General features: G+C 48.4%; 1 protein-coding gene across 4 annotated transcripts in view; it reads right to left on the minus strand.

Moving 5' to 3' along the window:
- Nucleotides 1–3,397: 3,397 nt before the first annotated feature.
- The window catches only part of UCK2 (uridine-cytidine kinase 2), a 77,777-nt gene continuing 58,957 nt past the window's right edge, over nt 3,398–22,217 (minus strand). For all 4 annotated transcript variants that reach the window (XM_070608164.1, XM_070608163.1, XM_070608166.1 and 1 more), the window contains exons 4-7: nt 17,146–17,288; nt 10,801–10,898; nt 8,610–8,658; nt 3,398–7,244 (exon numbers count right to left, since the gene is read on the minus strand). In XM_070608164.1, coding sequence (XP_070464265.1) covers nt 7,105–7,244; nt 8,610–8,658; nt 10,801–10,898; nt 17,146–17,288 — 430 coding nt within the window. In that variant the 3' untranslated portion in view covers nt 3,398–7,104. The remainder of the gene's footprint in view (nt 7,245–8,609; nt 8,659–10,800; nt 10,899–17,145; nt 17,289–22,217) is intronic.

Genomic DNA, 22,217 nt, shown 5'->3' on the forward strand with positions numbered 1-22,217 from the left:
CTGTAGTTTAGAGTCTCGGGGCGGGGGGGCGGGGCCTTACAACCTAAGAGGGCAGTGCTGGATGTGAATGGCTTAAGAGCAGACTCAAACCCTCTTTCCCGTCCCCATGCAGGCAGAGAAGAGCCATAAGCAGCACAGACACAGTTCTGGGAGGAACGGGCTCCTCAGTGCAATGAACACCACAGATCTGAATGGTCTACATGGCTCCACACACAGGGCCCCTGGTTTCCAAACCCGCCCATGCATCTGACACACCTGTACAGCTGGTTATAAGAGATTCTCTCCCTAGACCTACAGAATCAGAATTCAGGAATGGATCTCACTGATGGCTTTAACAAGCCCCCCAGGAATGATGATTGCCAGCTTGGGGATCCAGCACAATAGACTGTAGCAATAGAGAAACTAAGAGGGTCAGCACCTATCTGCCCTAGTGAATCCCTTGTAGGGGAGGAAGACATTTCCTCTTCCCAAATGTGGGTTCATCTGGACGGAGAACGAATTAAATTCACATGAGACAGAATAGCAAGAGAAAATTAAACAAAGCTTTATGAGGAACCACGGCCCGGGGCCTTTCTTCCCGAAAGAAGAAAGGGCACCGAAGAAGTGGGGTGCACAGAGTGGTTATATACTCCCAAACAGGATGTTTCACATATGATTGAAATGTCCCTCCCACAATAGTCACAAGATTGCCCTGTCGCACAGCGCTTGATGGACACGGCAGGTAGTGGTCTGCTGTCTCAGAGGGCGTAGAAGGAGGCAAGTCTATTGTCTGGAGCTGGGCGGTCACAGGTGAGCGCAGCAATCAGTTCCTAGCCTAAGGAAAGATGCTTAATCCTTAAAGAAATGCCAACGTTGGGAGGGGGAGGGAAGTCAGTTACAGGAGGTTACCAGACAAGCACAATAAAATGCAGATTTAAGTCCTTGCCTTTGGCATTGATTAAGAGTTTCTATTGAGAAGGTCATCTCCTTTCTTCTTCCAGGTACAGAGAGGGAGGCACCTTTTACAGATAGAGATTTACCTTACAAATGTAAATGTGTCCTAACAAAGGGCAAGTTCCATTCCTCAGAGCCTGCTTCCCTGTCCCAGTTTATCAAAAGCAATCAGCCTCAAATAATCCTGATGCCAAAGAGACATATCTTGGGGTGACCAATTTCAGACCCCCACACCCTTAATAAAGACTTTCCAGGAAAAAAACAAAAAGGAAGTCACATCAGTAGTTATACTTCTCTGGGCACTGTGACAGCTCTCTTAGAAACCACGGCACCCAAGCAAATGACGTTAGTCCAGCAACCCAAGGCAAAGCTCCTGTTGAGATGAGTCCCACCACTAGGTGGCAGACACGCACCGGACAGCCTTCCCATACAGCTTGTCCCAGTTATTAGCAGCTTTGGGTTAAGTCTGTTCCCTCAGAAAAACTAGAGCAGGACTGCATTCCTCACATACTTTGTAGGACTGCTTTAAGGATCAAATAAAGTGAAGTGAAAGTAGACTGAAGGCTAGAGAAGTCCGATGTGAATATTACCATGAAAGTTGGAAATTTAAGGAACTGAAAAGAAAGGACATGGAATCTTGAAACATCGACAACTCTACGTTGCTTGAAAGAATCCCAGGCTTTTCAGGATGAAATCTCATCATGACATGTGAGCTTTTCAGGCAGAGGCCATGCTGGCTTTCCCTGGCCTGGGAGTCAGTCAGTCAACAAACACTGCAGGGGACCCCATGCCATTTTCAAATTAGGCAACATATCACAGGTACCACTGATCTATTCCAAACAAACCTTCAGCACAAAAGGGGCACGCCAAGCCTGGACTGGACTGTATGAGCAAACAAGCTTGTGTAAGGCACAGTTTCATGTCCTCCCGCCCCTCACCTCCATTCACTAAGTGAGAATGTGTGTCTGGATTTAGTCTAGCTCCAATTGATTCACGTGGCTATTTTATGTTATTTTAGCTCATAGTTTATTGAAAAAATATGTAAGCATATATTCAGGCATAGCCCGAGATTTAGCAAGTGGGTTAACTACATTCTGGGTTTTAGAAAATGATCTGTTTAAACTCAGCTTTAAAATAGAAATCTAAACATGCCCCAGATGATGATAGAAACGCGTCTCTCTGGACACATCCTCTCAAAGCAGACTTTCCCACATCCCAGGTCTCCTTCCCCAGCCCTCTTCTTCAAAATCTTTAAGCAGGTCCTAAGAGGTTTCTTTTAATCTCAGCTGATGAATGGTTTGATTAAAGCAGCACTAGTCAAACGGGTGTCTCCTATTGGGCAGCAGAAGGGTGGGCAGACAAAGCAAATTTGCTCAAAGATTTCACTGGCCGGCACCCCTGTCTCCCCAGTTATGACAAAGGAGCCGAACTGAGTTCTGAGAAGTGAGCTGAGTCCCAAGCAAAGTGCAAACTCCAAAGGTGGTCCACGGGGGACAGGGGAGATGTGACGGCAACACAAAGAGAAAACTGGATCACAGCTAAACTGGCTTGCACAACCATTACCTGTGTGACACCAGGCAAGCCACTTACTCTGTGATTCACAGGGTCTCCATCCATCTGAGGATGATGGTCACATCTGATAATACCAGCTCTCACAGAGGCACCTAAGTGTTAAAAACACGGCAGCCTTCTTAGGGTGCATCCTCTTAAACCCTTTGGATCTGCTTAATTCCTTGATGGGTTTGCATCCATCGGTGGAACGAGTAGGCTGGATAGAGCAGAGCTGCTCTGGACAATCACGAGGGCCATTTGTCACCTAGGAGGCAGTGGGGGAAGGGATGACAGGGAAGCTGAGAAAGGTGGAGAGGTGGTGGGGGGCTAGAGAGCTACCAACGGCACAAAAGCCAATTCTTTTAAAATTCTCAGGGGCGGGCAACCTAGGTCTTTAAAAACAGGGAGAGATATGAATACCTGTGTTGACTGACACACAAAGATCAATGAGATGTATTCGTTCAGAAGAATCTCATTCATATACGTGTATTCAACTTGAAGTTGTTCGCATCGGTATAATGTAAACTTTCCTCCAGCCACTCCCAAAAGTTTACTTTATTTAGGTTTTGTTTTGCTTGTTAGTGTAGAAGTTGAGGAAGGCGTAGTGAATGGCCCAGGGAAAGCAGTGAGGGGGAGACTGCATAAACTAGATGACATCAGTAAAAGCAGGGAGCCAGAACGTCCCAGAGAACAGAGCCTCCCAAAAAGGGACAGAGGAGAAATGTGTCAAGTCACTCATCCTGCGCCAGCTGACCAGCCCGGGATGGCGAGGCTTAGTGACAGCATAACCGTAACTGTATCCACTCAGCAAACTCGGGGTGCTCCCCTCCCATCAGCCGCGGAGCCCTCACAGCCCGCTGGCCTTGCTCACTGTGCCGCCTGCCCAAGCACCACAGAGAACGCAAGAGCTGGCTCATTTTGTTCAGTCTTTATTTACAGCAAAGTACATGATATGTGGTCATTTCGTAACTGCTAACAATAAAGGCAGGGCAGCAGAAAGAAAAGGGGAAGAGCAAGCATCTGAAAGAAGAAATACAAGCCTAAGTCTTGATTCAGCTACTCACCCTCTTCCTGAGGCAGGACCGGCTAGGCACTCCTGCCTCTAAGAGCAGCAAAGAAGCTGATCTGTAACACCAGCCACCTGGCCCGAGGAGGGTAGTAGAAGGCCCAGAGACAAAAGATCAAGGGGACTCTGAGCTCTAGGCTCCACGGTGATCTTCCCAACCTCTCTCCTTGGTTCATCTGATACCAAGACTGTCTCCCCTACTCCACCCTGAGCACAGGGTGAAGAGCAGGAATGGTAGAGAAGTCCAGTCGGCCCTTCCCAGCAGAGCTGTGGCATCGCTGACAGGCAGCGGGGAGACTCCAGGGCAGAGGAAAATCCATCCTGCAATGGCCTTGGGTGCTAGCACAGGTCTAGGCTGCTAAGTCAAGGAAAGGCGCACAAGGACAGCAAAGGAGGTGATGCAGAAAGCAGCTGGGCTCCAGTCCCTCCTGCTTCCCAACGACTCTGAGGAGCGTGCAAGCCTTCAGCCTGACCTAGTGGCCTAATGAGAGACTGGCAACCCACCCTGGGTGTGGAGACAAGCGCTCAATCCTAAGCCCAGCATCTGCAGGAAGCCAGCGTCCACACGACCTCTGAGCAGCCAAGGCCAGAGGGGGATGGTGCAGGGATGATTGGTCTGAAGGGTGACCTGGAGACCTTTCCCTCTCACCCTCCCCCAGATGGCTCTTCAGAGATCCTGTTGTCTAACCACCACCTCTTCGAGAGCTTATCCTATCCATTCCAAATCAAAGGACATCTGGGGTCGCAACACTTGCATCTTCCTTATACAGACTCCCGTCTCTCTGCCCCTACTGGTCTCAGGCTGCTCAAGAAAAAGAAACCTGGGTCAGAAGCCCCATTAGCATGAAAGAGTGTGAGGCCAGGCCTTCCCATGACACGAGGCTTGGATGAGTGCGTCCAAAACACTTGGTCCACAGACAATATCTGGCAGGAAGGGAGAAGCAAGCACCGTTGGTGGCTCTGAAGCTAAGGGATGCCCATGCACACAAGACCGACATTACCCCACTCTGCTCCTCGGCGTCTCCTCCCTGGACAGCAGAGTACCCAGATGACTCGTGTCATGATTTGCAGTCTAATGAGTCTCCCCCTGACTCTCCAGTGGAAACAGAGAGCTCTTAAAATACCAAGTCCAGGATTTGTCATTTAGAAAGCTCAAGTGCAGATACTCAGTTGGCTAAATGCTGGGGTCGCCAGAGAGGGGCAGAGCTTCCCATCCCTTCTTTGCCTCAGAGTGTGTCACAGAACCAGAGGATTCACCAGCGCTGCCCAGTGAGCACAGCTATTCCCCCAGCCAAGCCACCAAGAACTGGTGATGGTCTTACCAGGAGGCAGGACAGCCCTAGAGCTGCTCCCAAGCTAGGCCTGGGCTACTTAGAGCCACTGGAGGCTTGGTCCCAACACCACAGGTAGATGAAGAAGCGGCTAAGTGAGTCAAGGCTCAGAGATGAGAAGAATCCATCTTCCAAGGCAGTGGGATACACAGCCAAGGCACTAAATGGTTTGGCACCTGGGAGCTTCAAGTAAAGGGGAGCGTGCCACCCACCAAAAGGCCAGGGCTCCCCCAGACGGGGATGGGCTTCCCCTGAGCACACACCAGCCCCATGAAGGCAAGAGGCCCTCGGGTCCTCAGGATCCTACCCAGGCCTGCCATCCACCCTGCATCTCAGAACCCTACAAGGCATGACTAGAAAGATAACAAATACTGATTCTGAAACACACAGTCCAGAACGCATCCATCCTGGTGAGTCCCAGCCCTCAGAGAGGCACCTCAGGGGCCTTCCCTTGATCCAATCAGGCGGTTGCTGCTGCTGGGAGCTCCCTCCAGGGCCTGTAGCACAGTCTCCTGAATGTCTCGGGGTGGCAAAGCTCTGTTGCAGATTATGTCTGACTTTTTGAAAGTAGTGAAAACAGAGTTTAGAATCAAACTGAGTCCAGAAAAGGGGAATCGAAGGGGATGGTGCTGAGTTTAAAGGGACAGTTCAGGGTGACCAGAGAGTAATGGCATCAGATGTATCTGAATGGCTCCAATGGCCTAGGAAAGCAATGGAAGGAGAAAGGTTCCCCATAATGTTCTGGTCAGTGGCAGCCACATGAAATAACTCAGGGCGTGGCCTACCAGGCACTGAAATGGTCAACACTGAAATGACAAGGCTCTGGCTCTTCTGCAGTTAAAAGCTCAGGCTTTAAGACTTATAATCATACTTCCTCCATCTCACTTGATGCCCCCACCCCCCCGCTTCCTCCACCCCTCAACCAAGAATCTTGAGGAATCTGTACTTTTTGCAAAGAAGGAAATTTCCACCAAGAGGGAGCCCCCAGGAAAGCTGGAATTCATCACCCCAAGTGTTTTCAACCTAAGACTCCAACCTATGACTTAAATACTCTATTTCCTCTTCCCTGCTCTACATGCCCAAATCAGCTGGGCTGTGACGCTGCTGGTGACAATCACTGCTGAAAGGTGCATGCTATCTCACTGCAAATCCCCACATCTTGGTAAACAAAAGCGACTACTCCCTACATGGGCAGAGCTCTCCTGCCACCCTGTGAGGGGCAGCCAGGTGTCCTTCTGCCAGCAGAAGTCCTCAACCCAAGCCCAGGCTGCAAGGGGCCAACTGTGCACTCCACAGTCCAGGGAAGAGCCCAAGGAATGTGATCAGAGACTTCCCTGGGAGGCAGGAGGACCACTCAACAGGCACGGTTCTCCTCCCTCCTTCTCCATTCTCTCAGGAAGCAACCCCATCCAACCTGTATCAGGTAAGAAGAGAGAGGCAGCTCTGGCTCTTGGAGAGACTGAGAAGTGGGAGAGTAAGGAAGGAGGTGTGGAGCTCCCCACGCAGCCAGAGGTGGGGCACAGGGCAAGAAGAAAATGCAGAAGACTTGTTCTCAGTGGGCCTCTTCCCTGAGTTTGATTTTTGAGTGGAGGTCTCACCCAATTTCAACTCAGAAAAAAAGAAAAGAGTATTTCTCATCGACTGTCATTGAGCTCCACTCCAAGAAGGTGGCATCTGGCAGGGAAGGCAATCAAAGGTTCCCAACTCCACTCCCACTGAGCCCCACAGGCACTCGGAGCAGTGAGACATGAGCCTCGGTCCTCGCCCCCCATCTCCCACACAGATGCCTGAGCCTGCCCCACCTGCAACACAATAGGCAGTTTCCCCTCAGTGAGACGCCAGCTCCAGTCCCAAAACACTCCAGTACAGGTCCTCCTGCAAAATACTTATGGCAAACAGCTTTACAGTATTTGTACATTTACACAAAAATAGATCCTTTTATATATATATGTATTTATAACTGGTTACACGTTGGATTCATAATTAGGCATCACCAGTAGTAGTTGGCACAGTTTGTCATTTAAGCTCAGGGTCAAGTTCTGTTTCATTTTGCCGCTCCAAAGTACAAAAAAAAAAAAAAAAAAAATCAAAGGCATTTCATCTCCATGGTGTTTTCTTAAATACAGCAATGTCATAGGAAACCATATGTACAGATGAACAGTGCCTTCTAACCCCTCCTCCTGTCTCTTGAAGATAGGGGCCAGGGTCTGAAGGAGACAGGGGTCAATGTGGCCGGCTGCTGGACTCTGAGGCCTGCCTCTTGCGTGAAGGGGTATAGCCGTTGAGATAGCCATTGGTCTGCCGTTTGGAGATCCCTCCATTCAGGATGTCCTGGATGTGCTGCACGATGAGGTTGATGGCCACTGTGGGGCAGAGACCGGCAAAGTGTTAGGGAGGTGGGGAGGGATGGGAGCACACGTGTAGGGCTGTGTGTCTATTTGGGTGGAAGGGCACACAGGACCCAGAGGCTCAGAACGCTTCCAGGTAACTGGCTCTGCCAGTTGTGGGCAAGTCACTCAAACCTCCAACATGGCTAATATGACCTCCCTCGCAGGAGAGTTCTTAAGACTCAGACAGGCAATACCTGGGACACAGCAAACCCTTAACGAACGGGCTTCTTATCAGGAGATGATCAGTCAGAACTGGATGAAAGCCATCAGCCAGAATTCTGTGGACATGAGGACTAGCCTTCATTCTGACACCATTGACTAGCTGTGAGATGCTTCCACTAGGGAACGTACCAGCTGCCCATCCCAAGTAGAGTGACCCCACAGAAGGCCCTTTCCTTCAAAGATAATAAAGATAGGACTCTCTTTTCTTAGCATTAGAGATAAGTTAGGCACCCTATGAAGTTACCAATGTGCACATCACCAAACATGGGATACACATCAAGTGCTTTCCGAGGTAATGCACGAAGAATATAACATCTCTTCTTGGTACTCTCCGGGTTGTATGCACCAAATCTAATCATGAGGACACAAAGACAAACCCGAGTTGAGGGCCATTCTACAAAACAATGGAGCTGTACTCCTCAAAAATGTCAAAGGAGATTTTATCAATATTATGTTTCCTGAATGTGATGATTGCACTGTGGATAGGCATGAAAATGTCCTTATCTTTAAGAAATACGCAGTGAAATATTCCTTGCTGAGATGAACTCCCAAATGACTCAGCAAAAATATAAACTTTTTAAATGGAGGAAAATTGAAAAAAATTATAAAGAGAATGAGAAGACAGGGTCTTCTTGCAGATCAACTCTGCCCCACTATGCCTAAGTCCGGAGATATATCTGCTTCGTAGACAAGCCAAAACAAATAAATAAATGCACTAGTGGCAGCAACAAGCTCCCTTTAAGAAGGGCCACCTTGATGACAGGTCATTCTTAATTAGATTAAGAAGGAAATCTGCTTTTGCTTAAAAAAAATGGCCTCAGTTACAAGGTATCCAATTGTCATCACTGGGGGGATAGACAGAGGTAGTCTACAGCCCTCTGACTTCTGCCAGAGAAGCACAAATTCACATCTGTCCCCATAGACGTACATACGTATTCACAGGGGCCTGTTCCCAAGGCCAGACGTGTAGGTGGTAATTCCTCTCTGGCTCACAATGGCCGCCTGGTGGGTCAGCACGTCCATAGAGCCTTGTTTGGGCCACATCTTGCCCCAAAATATGACTTAACAAAGGGCAGAAGTTATGCCCCCACAAGATGACGCCCCATGAGGACTCACCTAGATTATCTGCACCTCTAGGAATTATCACATCAGCGTATTTCTTTGTCTGTGGAGAAAGATATTGACATTGCATTAAAGAGGAGTTCAGAGAGAAACTGGCCCAAGGCCCTCTCTCAGGGAACATGGGGAGGCGCCAGCCTTCTCAGGACTGATCCCAGAGGGCCACAGCTTGAGGCTTCAAACACAGTATTTTTTTACCCATTTTATCTAAATTATAATATATCAGCTTTTTCTTGAGTTCTGATTATTAATGTTTAACATTGTTTCAGCTTACAATGCACAGCTGTACACAGGACATGGTCTTTGAAACCAAACACGTAATTGCCTCTTCCCCACTAGAAAAAATATGAATTAGAAAAATGCAAACTAAAAAGGGAAGCAGTTCACCTTGGACTTCTACACACAGTCTGTCTAGCACAAGGGCAAACCCTGAAAAAGTAATCCCCATTGATGACCATTTTCATTAGCTCTGTTATTACATTATTTTTTTAAAAAGGCCATGATCAGACACAATCCTTTTTTTTTTCTTAATTGACTGAGATTTTGTGGACCATTTTACAAATAACTGTGTGCCGGTGTATACCCTAAGTTTAGGGTAGGAGGATCATATAAACAATGCCTTGGGTATGCGGGCATCTTTATTCTGCAGCATCCACACTAGAACTCCTGAAACGCAGCTGCGTCAGGCTCAAAACCAACTTGACCTGGGCAGACGATTGATCAAGTCCAAGCTCCTGGCTTACATGGGAATGAGCTGATCATCCTTGAGCACAGAGTGGCTGAACAGCGGGAACAAGGAGAAACAACCCAGAAAATGTGCAGAATTCTGAGCTCCATTATGACTAAGTTAAACAGCAGAAAATTGGTAGTTAACTCTAATTTGTGTCCAATAATAAGTTTACTTTGTGTTCTTAATATTAAGATAAAAAGAGTAGGAGAGGTCCTCAGATAGAGAGATGGGTGGATAGAATTTCCAGGCTCCTGGCCCCCTCTGTTCTCTTCCCAGAAACCTAATCCTGTAACCCGAGCCTCTCTAGGGGAAGGAATAGCACATCCAGGTTACTCAGGCTGACTCACAAAGTCTGTCGGTCCCTGATCTGAAACAAAGTCAGGTCTGGTTTGACGCAAAACCTGCTAACAGACCTAAAGAAACAAAGATGGTTTCAGATCTCATTTTTCCAGGAGAGGAGAAAGAAAGAAGTTAATTATTAGGAGAAGCAGAGAAATTCCCACACCCAGCCTCACTCTACACCTCTTCTCAATGCCCTCACAGACTCCGGTCTCCCAAAAGAAGTCACCCAAGCCCAGGCCAAGTCCCAACCTCTCCGGCTGTCCCTCAGAGCCGAATTATAAATCATTAGGGAGACAGACCCTGGTCTGGCCAACCTGGAAAAGACACCTGACACAGGTGTAGGAGTCTCCTGAATTAAATACTCTCATTCACAAACTAGGCTCTGTCCCACGTCTTCCTCCACCACAACCCCACCACTCCACACTTCTTGTCCCTTGGCTGCCTTCCCTCAACATTCACCTGTCTTTCCCTAGAAAGCTGAGGGTGTTTCCTGGGCTGAGGGCTGATTCACTGAAAATTGAGCATTTCCCCTGTCCCCAACCTTCTTTCTCTGAAAGCCACCTCACCAGAGAGTTCACAGCTGCCAAGAGGAGGACTGATGAGTCTGTGCTGTGGCAGAAGGATGGAAGCATATTCCAACACGGCTCGACGCTTCCCAAATGGGAACTTTTACAGGGGCCCAAGACAAGCTCAAAGCAGGGCTCAAATGTAGGTGCAGAAGAGATTCAGAAGCGAACACCCATAGCTGAGCTCTCCCGGTACCAGCACTCCAACCATCACAGGTCCAATGGTCGAGTCTACCCTGAGATATGATGCACCCTCAATAAAGGGTCTCACACCATGAGTCCATGAAGCAAGAGGTGTTGAGCTTGCTGGAAATTAGACAGCAGGATCCTAAAGGGCTAGCCCAAAAAAGAGTGGCAGGACAGAGCTCCTGCAGAACACAATGGTAGGACCCAAAGCACCACAGGCTATCCTTTCCTGGGACTTCAGGATAGAGGGTCCCTCAGAGAGAGGAAAGAGATTCAGGCTGGGGAGCACCTTGTATACCTTTATTTGTATGATTAAATTTTAAATTCTAAATTCAACAAAAAACAAACGAAGAACACAACTCACTGGCAAGCAGAATTCCTCAAAGGCAGGCTTGACGAACGTAATGTACTGAGACAAAATCTGCTCAAGGTCCCTTCCTCTTTCGCTGATGTCCCTTAATACTATAAGAGAAGGAAAAACAACAATCAAGAAAATGGTGCGTGAGCCAACACATGTCTACCCTCCACGAGGCAGTCCGGGCTCACGCAGGCTCCACAATGATTCAAAAGCCAGATTCCTGAGAGAGTTGGCCAAGAGTAGGTCAGCAGCAGCTTCAGGAAAAACAAGTTACATTTTTATGTCTTACTGCAGTCAAATTCGGCTAGGACAAAAAGCTCTCTGAGGCAACAGGCCGTCTGGCCTAGGCCAACAGTCTTCTTGTGTCAAGCAACATGTGATCCAAATAAAATTGCATTGTGAACCAAAAAAAAAGCAGGACAGTTCTGGGGAGCTTCAGGAAGGAGATGGGGCTCAGAGAGGTGGCAGGGCTTCCTGGCAAAGGGGGCGAGTTGCCAGCAGACTTTCTCCTTTGCTCACCTTGGTCCTGTCCCCTTGCACACACTTACCTGTGTGCAGTCCAGTGACCTACTGCTGATGTGCCCCCTCATCACACCCAGCTCCCACCCACACTCCATCCCCTGTGAGGCGGAAGGCAGGCAGAGGGTCCAGCTGCAGTCAGCCATTCCTGCTGACTTCAAGCACAGAGGTGTGCAGACGGAAAACCATGGTTTAGGAAACTGTGTGCTGGAGCTCTGAAGGAGCCCAGATTGACCCAAACTCACCATTTTCTACCTTCTTCATCCTGGGCAGTGCTATTCAGGGACCTTCATCAGACTTTTTTAATAGTCTTTTGTCAAAAAAATGGGATGGGAGGCTGGCCCTGTGGCCGAGTGGTTAAGCTTGCGCGCTCCGCTGCAGGCGGCCCAGTGTTTCGTTGGTTCGAATCCTGGGCACGGACATGGCACTGCTCATCAAACCACGCTGAGGCAGTGTCCCACATGCCACAACTAGAAGGACCCACAACGAAGAATGTACAACTATGTACCAGAGGGGCTTTGGAGAGAAAAAGGAAAAAAGAAAAAAAATCTAAAAAGAAAAAAAAAAAAAAAAGGGATAGGGTCTGACCGTCTAAGGAACTGGAATCCTAGATCTGCCATTGTACATGAACCTCCCTGAGCCTCAGTTTCCCCCAAACACAGTAGTGAGTTTGGAAGACTTGTTTTAAATCTTAGTACCATGAGCTATTAAATCTTTCACCCCCACCCCAAAAGGGTATCCTAGCCATCTACAATCATTCGTGATGGCCCCTCGGCTCCTCTCAACCATTTCTCAGGATACAGACTCAAGCGTGGGTTGAAAAGCAATGTAAACAAACACAGGGAGCAGTTGTGAGTGAATTTCTGGAAAGCCATGCCTCTAAATAATTCAGTATTTATGTATGCACATGGGTGCGTGCATACATGCACGGGCAGGGAGGGGCAGGAAAGAGGGCAAGTGTCATGGTTCTGATCCAGGCTGGCATGACGTCTGTGAGATGGGACAGCTAGGAAACTGTCAGGAAGACCACATGCCAGACAGCGAGGTCACACTGCTCCCACCACCTTGGCTTTTCTACCAGCTCCTCAATTTACAGGAGTTTGTTCCACAAGTGCCCTGGTAATAAAATGGTTGGCTGGTTCCTAATGCGTCAGGACTTGCCTCACAATTCTCCCCGACCAGCAGCGGAGCCTTCCCCAGCCAGGAAATAGTCTTCTCGGATATTTCGACACAGGCCCCGCTCTGGCTTCCCCAGCAGCTCTGCCAGGGAGACTCGGCCAAGAAGGAGCCCGAAGAGCTGCCACGTGGCACACCCCCACGAGCCTCTGGCACGCAGGGCTAACGAACTCAACTCGGCCAAAACACACAGCAGTGTGGCCTCCTGTCCTTCACACGTCTCCAGATAAAGTCCAAAGCAAAAAGGAAGCCAGACCAAAAGGGTATCAAAGCTGGGAAAAACCAAACACACGCCCGCACTGTTTAAGCACACACAAGCCCTGGAACAGCCTGATGCCAGGCTTGTTTCGCAAGAATGTGGATTTCACACAACTGTGGACAGCTTTAGCACAGTGGGAACCTTCGTCCATTCCCCCAGCACGCGCACACACACACACACACGCTCCTTTCACGGAGCTCTCCCACTGCCCTCAGCCCGGGTCTGCAGCTCCCTGCCATCTCGCAGACCTGATGACTTCACCTGTTACATCACTGGAGTTAGGACGGACCCCCAGGGAGACGGCAGGTAGAACAAGTGAGTCACACTGAGTCTGCTCTAGAGTCCACGTCACTTCTTGTTCCACCATCTAGAGCCTAAGGGCAAAACTGACCTCGATTTGAATCCGGAACCCACTAACCACTACCTCTGTGATCTCAGACAAGTTCCTTAACCTCTTTGAATCTCATTTTCCTTAACTGTAAAATAGAGACAATATTAGTATCCTTCTCTTAAAGTTGTTACTTAGGAATAGAGGGAGATGTACATAAAAGTCTCTATTTAGCACTGTGGCTGGCACACATGTTCCATAAATCTGAGCTTCTATGGTGATTTCGATGACAACAGAACCTGAGGAAGCTTCAGGAGAGGGACAGCTCCTGATAGAGCAGAACTTTGGGAAACCACCGGGGGGCAGGAACTGTGAACTCGGGTAAACAGGTTAGACCCAGCTGAGAGTGGAGAGCCTGCAGAGCTGCTGGAAAGGTTGGGGTGGGAGCGTGGGAGGAGACAGCAGGACACAAACACATGGGAAGCCGAGAGGGAGACACAGGGAAGACAGGGAGGAGTCATCCTACGCTTTCCACCCTGGAAAAGGAAACAGGAAATGGGTCAGAATGTCGCCCAGACATCGGGAACGTGCAAAATCAAAAGGCATGGCCTGCCACTGCTCCCCAAGAGCCTTCCACCAAGTTATCACCAGACCGGGACCCTTCCTTGAGCCAAGGACAACACAGGACCAGCCAGTTCACTGCGCTGAAACGCCCTGCTCCTCTGGCGCAGGCAGGAAACGGGGCCAAGCCAAGGACTGAGTCAGAAACAAGGCCTTGGCACAAACCGGAAACTCCAGGGACTCAAAGCTGGCTCCCTCCTCATCCCTCTGACCCCGGCACATTTGCTGGGCCAGGACAGGCCCTTTCAGAGAATGAGTGAAGGGCAGAAAACTACAGGTCTACCCACCTTCTCTGCTTGGCTTCTACTTCAGCCCTTCCAAATCCATTAGTGCTCCTTCTGGTCAGCCAAAGCCAAGAAAATTTAGAAGGACCCCAAATAAATACAATTTCTCAATGGTTAAGTCCATTCACTTTAAAAATTAGTTGAGGAAACGTGTTAGTCTAGTAAAAGGACAGACTGACTTTCTCAAGACCCACTGCTGCCCTAACGCTATGTGAACTGAGCCCAGAGAACTATGGCAGGAGACAGACTAGGTGTCAGCAGTCCTAGTCCCCCAGCTCAGGTCTTCCCCGTCCCCAAATTCAAGGGTTGCTTAGGGGAAATAATGCATATAGAGGGAAGGGGAAGGCAAGCATAGCTGGAAGGAGACCGATCCCCTAGAAGTACAAGGGGTCTCCATGGGAAGGAGGTCTTTCCAAGGCTGCAGGACTCAAAGGCAGATCCCCCCTCCCACACGAGGGTCAACTGGTATGTGAGGGTCACATGCCCAGGAGGGTGTGACACACAGATGGGTAAAACCATGGGGCTAACTCGGGGAATGTTCTTATGCCCAACAGCTGCTCCTGACTAAGCCCCGCCTCTCCCTTACCAGGCACCCTCCCACACCACAAAGCAGATGCCAGGCATGGCTTTTGTCCTATGTGGACAGAGAATGAATTTGTAGAAATAGCACGTGGAAAAGTCCCACAAGTCCACCAGGATGAAGTGACTCTCCAGGGGTTGACATGAGAAGACAGCAGATCTCAAAAGAGAAAGCAGCAAGGAGTACCATGGAAGACAGGGGTTACAGAACTGACCCCAAGAAACCCCCAGGAAGACCACCACCACCTCAAGTCTTTCCCCCATTTCACATAAGGATCCCAGTACAAGAAAGGGAGGGAGAATTTTCCATTTAATCTACACCATGTTTATCTGTTTGAATTAGAGGCCAAGATTCATTTGGTTTCCAAGGACACTGCCACTGCACAACCCTGGTTCTAATTTCTTGTGCAACGCCTTGCACTCTCTCCTCCCTTGAGCATAACTGCATCCCCTGGGACCTTAGTATCACCTGCTGGACCAATGATGGTTCAGCCCTGAGGATGTGACCGCTCGTAGGTTCTGATCAGCCCAGACAGAAACTCAGGAACACAGAACAAAATCTACCCCCTCAGGTGAAGCAGATTTCTGATCCACCATGTCGATATTTATCGACTAATGCACTGCCAGGCATTTACCTACATTACCTCTAATCAGCACAACTGTCCTAGGAGTGCTAATCATTAGATGATCAACCAATAGAAAAATGAGGTACAAAGAGGTTAAAACATAATTTGCCCGAAATCACCCATCCACCAAATGCTGAAACCAGGATTTAAGTCCAGTTCATGTGACTCCAACTTTTCCCCCCAACACATCAAGCTGCCCTTCCTAATTTGGCAAGTTAATATGGACATGGAGCAGATCAACCCAGGCAGGACCTGGGTTTGTGGATTCAGGTGATAAACCAGGCCCTGGGGCAGATACATGAGGGATTGTCAGGCTCAGTTATCTCAATTATCTATGAAACCTCACCTGGCCAGAGTAACACCCTAAAAAACAGGCCTGTCTCCCTCATATTACCCACAAAGAAACCCAAGCCTGAGAGGTCTCAAGAACCACCAAAGTCACAAAGCTAGCTGAAGGCTCTGCTAGGACTAGAAGAATACAGGCCTCCCACTCTCCTTCCTTCTTCCATCACAGAGTCCTAGCCCCCCCCCACCCACCTGGGAGCTGAAGTGTGGCTCCATCTGACTAATAGAGTGTGGATCCTATTACTACCTGGGAGGGCAAAAACCAGGGACTAGTTTCTCCATATTCTGCTGGTTCCGTTTATAGTTCCTGCAATCAGACTACTGAATTGGATAAACTACAAATTTGTTTCATGAACAGAGAAGAGAAAATTTCACAGACTTCGAGGTCAGAAGGCTCTGGACTGGAGCTTCCAAAAATCTGAATTTGCCAATGATTTGCTCTGTGACTAGGAGATTTCGCCTTGTCATTTCCTGTGCCTCTCTTCTCTTCCGCACAATGGAGACTCGAAGCCTTCCTCCCCCTCCACCCCTCTCTTCAGTCACCCCCACCCCACTGCCTTTGCTGGGTCCTGTCAGCTCTAACTCTGCTGGTATGCTTCTCATCTCTCCCAGCTCTCCTTCCCTCTCCCACCACCTATGGACGACAGCCCTACCTATAGTCCAGATCAGCAAAGAAGTCCCCAAAAAGAACCCCCAGCCGCAATCTTCACTTAGGTTTCCTCTGTCAGAATAATCTTCCAAAGGAGAGCTGAGGCCATGTCATCACGCTGCTCAAAACCCCTTGGTAGCTTTCCCTCTTCTACCAGGAACCAAACTGGAAGCCAAATCTCCACAATCTGCTCCAAACTACTTTCTAGTGTCTCTTCGTTTAGCCCTCTATGAACTCCAGCCACCTGCCTCTTGGAACAGGCCATATGTGCCTGTATTTGCACTGTGTACCTCTTGGGTTGCCTACGTCATCACCCTACCACATCCAAGACCTACCCTTCTTCCTCCTGAAGCCTCCCAACCTCCCTAGTGGAAGCAAGCTCTCTGCTCAGTGTCCTACAGAGCTGAATTCACAGGCTCAGCTCCCCAACCCACGAGCAGTTCTGTGTCTTCAGTACACAGGCACGAGGCCTCACACAGGCACATGCAGAGGCCTGCAGAGGAAACCACCGACTTTGCTCTGGAGCTGGCTGGACAGAGTGACACAAACTCTGTAGAGCTTTCTGGAAAATAAAGGGCTAGAGAAGCAGGCTAGTAGGATGAGCTGCCCAGCACTGCAGGCAGAGGATGTCCTATAGTTAGTTCCTGGCTTGATTGTAGTGCTTGGGAAAATCATAAGGAACTAAGCATTTAACCCAACTTTTTTCCAGTGAAACCAGAATGTAAACTTCTTCTTTCAGCTCTGTGATCTCACAGGGCTTGCGTTATCCAAAACAGTAAGTGACTAATCCCTTCTCAAATATCCTGAACATTTGGATAGCAGGACATCCTGGGGCTGAACTGACACAGCTGGGCTGGGCCATGCGGCCACAAGGCCACCTCAGGGAAAGCATGGGCTTCAGGCTCAGGGAGGCAGGGAGCTGTCACGGGCCACCAACAGGGCCACCAGAGGCTTTTAGAACGCACCTCTGCGGGAGAGCCGGGTGTCCGCATCTGTGTCCACGAAAAGCTTCATCTGGAACAGGTCCCGCACCTCCTGGGAGTAGAAGGCCAGGATCCCTTCGAAGAGCACCACGTCCGCGGGGTAGACGGTGACCGTCTCCTCCTTCCTGCAAAGCACAGAGCAGATGACGGGCCGAGCTGGGCAGGGTGAGCTAGAGGGGGAGAACAAGTGCAAGAGCATCTCTGGGGGGCCTGGGGTCCTTCCCTTTCAGACTCAGAGTGGGCCTGAAAGGGTTTAACTAACAGGTGGCCCTCAGACCACCACTGAAGAGCCAAACAAGGGCAATCACAGCTGGGGCAAAGGTCTCCTTTGACCGGTTCTTCTGAGCTTTTGCCACAAAGCAGAAATAGAGCACAGCCCTCCTTCTCCCTGGGAGAAAAAACCTGCTGTTGAATGAAGAATAAAGACGGGCAAAAACAGATGTGATTTTTTTCTCCGAAGGCGTCTCCAGGAATGCTCTCAGGGCTGGCATTCCCGGAACCTAACACTGAACTTTCAAAAACAGAAACTCACAGTTTTCTCCCAACAACCCCACCCCTTTCCCCCAGTCCTGAGGCAGATGGAAGGAGGGAGGAAGGGACAGGAAAAAAAGAAAGTTCAGAAAAGAGGATGGAGGAGAGAAAACATCTACACGGAAGTAAAGACTCACAAGTTCTGTCCAATCTGGCTCCGCCATAAGCCAGCTCTGTGGCCGTGGGTCATTCCCCAAGCTCCCTCGAGCTCCTTTTCCTCATCAATAAAGCAAGGATATGCGCATCACCTCATCCATCTACCCCACACGGTTGGGAAGTCCAAGGCAGAAACTAATGAAACATGACTTTTCAAAAGCCAGGGGGGTAAAACATTGCTAAATCGATAAAAGGAGCTGCTGGGTCCAGCCCCACCTCGCCTCAACTTTCACTGTGTTCATATCCTCTGATTCTGTCCTAAAACTACCTTGCACGTCACCTACTCTCTCTTGCTCAAAATTCACTGAAAGGGAAGCAATGATTGCCACTGCAAGGTTACTACTCACCCTGACTAGCAGACCAGCAAACGTCTGTGAATCAAACCAAATAAAACAATTTTCTTTAAAGTTCCTTAAGACAATAGGGTTATCTGTGCAAACGTAGGGAGGTCAGCAGCAGCTGCCAACTAAAGGGGAGGGCATTCAAACTTCCCTCCCATAAACACTCTTGGATTCCTTATTAGCTCAGACCCTTGGCTTCCTGCCTAAATTCTAAGGCAGGCGCTGCTGGAGCAGCTACCACGGAGGCGGAATACCAGGCAGAAAAGGACCAGGGTAGTAAGATCAGTAAGATCTAGAATAGTGGTCTAAGTCCAGATGTACTCAGAATCATCTGCGGAGCTTTTAAAAAACGTTTACACCTGGACACTACCCCCCTGGGGCTCTGATTTCATTAGTCTAGGGTGGAGCTAAAACAATGATACTTTTAAAAGGCTCCCCAGGTATTTCTAACGTGCAGCCAGGGTTGAGGAGCCCCAGTCTACAGAATGTCAGCTACCAGAAAATAGGGTGCCCATTGTGGTTCAGGATAAGGAAGCACACTGGCCGAGTTCAGAAGGGAAATGGGTAGAAAAAAGGATCAATGAGTGAGTAAGTGAAATAATGAGCCACTCCAGGCAACTGCCCTGGGCCAAGGAGAGGATGGAAAGGATTTGCTGGGAAACAAATAACACGTGTGTGCAGGATTCCTAGGCTTCCACATGGAAAACCCTAACAGAAAATGCAAGGACGGTGCTGGGTTTAGATATATGGACGCTACCTCAAGCACTGATCAGGATGCCTAACTGATCAACACTAGAAAGGAACAGGTGGTTTTCCAATTCAACAGACCTCCCTTTTCAATCCTGGGAAAGTAAGGAGAACACAACTGCCTGTTTGTGGTTGGTGCCCCAAGAAGCTGGAACTGATCATTTCCCAAGTCCACACATAGGTCTGGGTGGGAGAAACTTTCCAAACAGCTCTGAGTTAAAAACATTTACTGAACAACTTCTAGCCCAGAATGTGCAAGGAGCCACATTCAGTGCAATATTCCATTTAAGAGTTTAGAGCTTGGCTGGGAAGTCCACATAAGAAACCCAGACTCTTAGAGCACTGCAGTAACCTAGTCCAACCTTCTCATTTGGCTTATGAGGAAGGGGAAGACCAGAGAAGAGTATTTACAGCAAATATGTGTCTGCTCAGCCTCAGACCAACATTTGTTTGTATTGCACCATGAAAGGCCCATGGGTGGGACAGGATCAGTTAACTCTGAACAGCTGGGGCCCTAACAAGTGACCCCTGAGAGTAGGGGGCATTGCTGTGGTCTGGAGTGGGGGGTTGGGGGGAGAGTTTCACAGAAGAAGTGGGTCGTGGACCACTGAAGAACAGGGGTTTAAAATGTAAGTTATGAAAGGAATCAGGAGAATGAAGTGAACCATGTCTGGATGGGGAAATCTGCCGGGGTTTCTTTGGTTAATACATAAACTTGATGGAGTTCACGCTGCATAAGGCACTCATCTCCATCCCTTGACGCCATGCTGGTCAGGCCCTGACTCCTGCCAACTACCCTCACGTCCACTGCCTTACTTCAGGCCTCTCATCCGGGCTATTCCAAGAGCTTCATAAATAGCATCATAGATCCTCTCTTGCTGTCACCAGAATGACCCTTCCGCTCCTACACAGCAGCCATCTGTGGCTCCCTACTGCCAACACATTTGCACTCCTGGCCTTGGCGTCCATGGCCCTTCCTGATCTGAGGCCTGCCTACCTCCCAGCTTCCTCCTTCTCCTGAGGCTCTCCCCACACACTGACCTCATCCCTCTACATCCCAGCTGCAATTCCCCACCAAGCTTGTCCCTGAAGTGCCTCCCGCCCATTACCTTGGAAATCCCTTTCCCCAACAACTACTTACACTTTCCAATATACAGCGTAAGTATCGCCTCCTCCATACAACGTGCTCTAAATCCACAGCCATTCCTCCCTCCTTTACCCTCCTCCACAGGCCCTTTCCTTCGTTGTCATGCTGCATTTTAATTCTGCAGCAGTGCCCCTGCCCTGGACCTGAAAGGTGATAGGCTAGACTCTCTCTTGTCAACGTGACATCACCACCACTCCCTGCAAAGACAAGAAACTACAATTCCCAGAATCCCTTTCCCTACAGGGTTCCAGGTTACTTTGCCAATGAGAGATTTAGAAGATGAAGTGAAACAAAATCTATAATTTTTATGAGATCATAACAGCCAGACAAGGAAACTCTGCAGACACACCGCAAGTTCCCACTTGGACACTATGGGCCCAGATGTGGCAGCTTCTTGGACTTTCCATGAACCCTGGCTTCTTCTCTACTGCCTCAGGCTGCAATCAGTGACGATTATTTTCTCTGATTCTCTGGCTGCAGCCTCCCAGATCGTCACTCTCCCAGCCCCCTTATCATTCGTGCTAGCTCCAGTTCCTACACTGAACCGCTTTATTCCTGCATAGTCTGTAGTGGTTTGATGCTGGAGGGGTATCCTGAACTGTGACTCTCCAGCACAGTAGACTCTGGTGCGTATTAGGAAGTGCTGCAGAAGACACTGGTGAGGGATAAAGGTGAGCACCAAAGCAGCCTGGCCTTCCATCTCAACGTGCTCTTTCTCTTCTTCCTCTTCCAACCAAATCTCTGCCACACCCTCAAATTCTGGCTTGTGAGACAGGCAGAGAACCTGTGAGGAAACTGCATTAAAGGCTGGCTGAGATGTGTACTAAAGGAACACGCACGGACATAAAGATTGGGCTTTTAATTATAGAAACATTTGGTAGGAAAAACCATATGAAATCTAATTTCACATTTAAAAAAAAAAAAATCTCACTTCCTAACACATTCTACGAGGCCAACGTCACCCTGATACCAAAGCCTGACAAGGACAGCACGAAAAAGGAGAACTACAGGCCAATATCCCTGATGAACATAGATGAAAAAATTCTCAACCAAATTTTGGCAAGCTGAATTCAGCAATTCATCAAAAGGATCATACATCATGATCAAGTGAGATTCATACCAGGGGCACAGGGATGGTTCAACATCTGCAAATCAATCAACGTGATACACCACATCAACAAATTGAGGAATAAAAACCACATGATCATCTCAATAGATGCAGAGAAAGCATTTGACAAGATCCAACAGCCATTTATGATAAAAACTGAACTAAATGGGGACAGAAGGGAACTACCCCAACATAATAAAGGGCATATTTGACAAACCCACAGCCAATATCACACTCAATGGGCAAAAACTAAGCGCCATCCTCCTGAAAACAGGAATGAGACAAGGATGCCCTCTATCACTACTCTTATTTAACATAGTACTGGAGGTTTTGCCCAGAGCAATTAGGCAAGAAAAAGGAATAAAAGGAATCCAAATAAGGAGGGAAGAAGTGAAACTCTCACTGTTTGCAGACGACATGATCTTATATATAGAAAACCCCAAAGAATCCATTGGAAAACTTTTAGAAGTAATCAACAACTACAGCAAAGTTACAGGGTATAAAATCAATTTACATAAATCAGTAGCATTTCTATACTCTAATAACAAACTAACAGAAAAACAACTCAAGAACACAATACCATTCACAATCGTAACAAAAAGAATAAAATACCTTGGGGTGAACTTAACTAATGAAATGAAAGACCTATACAACAAAAATTACAAGGCTTTTCTGAAAGAAATGGATGACGACATAAAGAGATGGAAAGACGTTCCATGTACATGGATTGGAAGAATAAACATAGTTAAAATATCCATTCTACCTAAAGCAATCTACAGATTCAATGCAATCCCACTCAGAATCCCAATGACATTCTTTACAGAATTAGAACAAAGAATCCTAAAATTCATATGGGGCAACAAAAGACCCCAAATAGCTAAAGCAATCCTGAGAAAAAAGAACAAAGCTGGAGGCATCACAATCCCTGACTTCAAAACATACTACAAAGCTACAGTAATCAAAACAGCATGGTACTGGTACACAAACAGGTGTACAGATCAAAGGAACAAAATTGAAAGCCCAG

This window comes from Equus przewalskii, unplaced genomic scaffold, assembly GCF_037783145.1.
Source record: "Equus przewalskii isolate Varuska unplaced genomic scaffold, EquPr2 ChrUn-3, whole genome shotgun sequence".
Classification (NCBI taxonomy): Eukaryota; Metazoa; Chordata; class Mammalia; order Perissodactyla; family Equidae; genus Equus; species Equus przewalskii.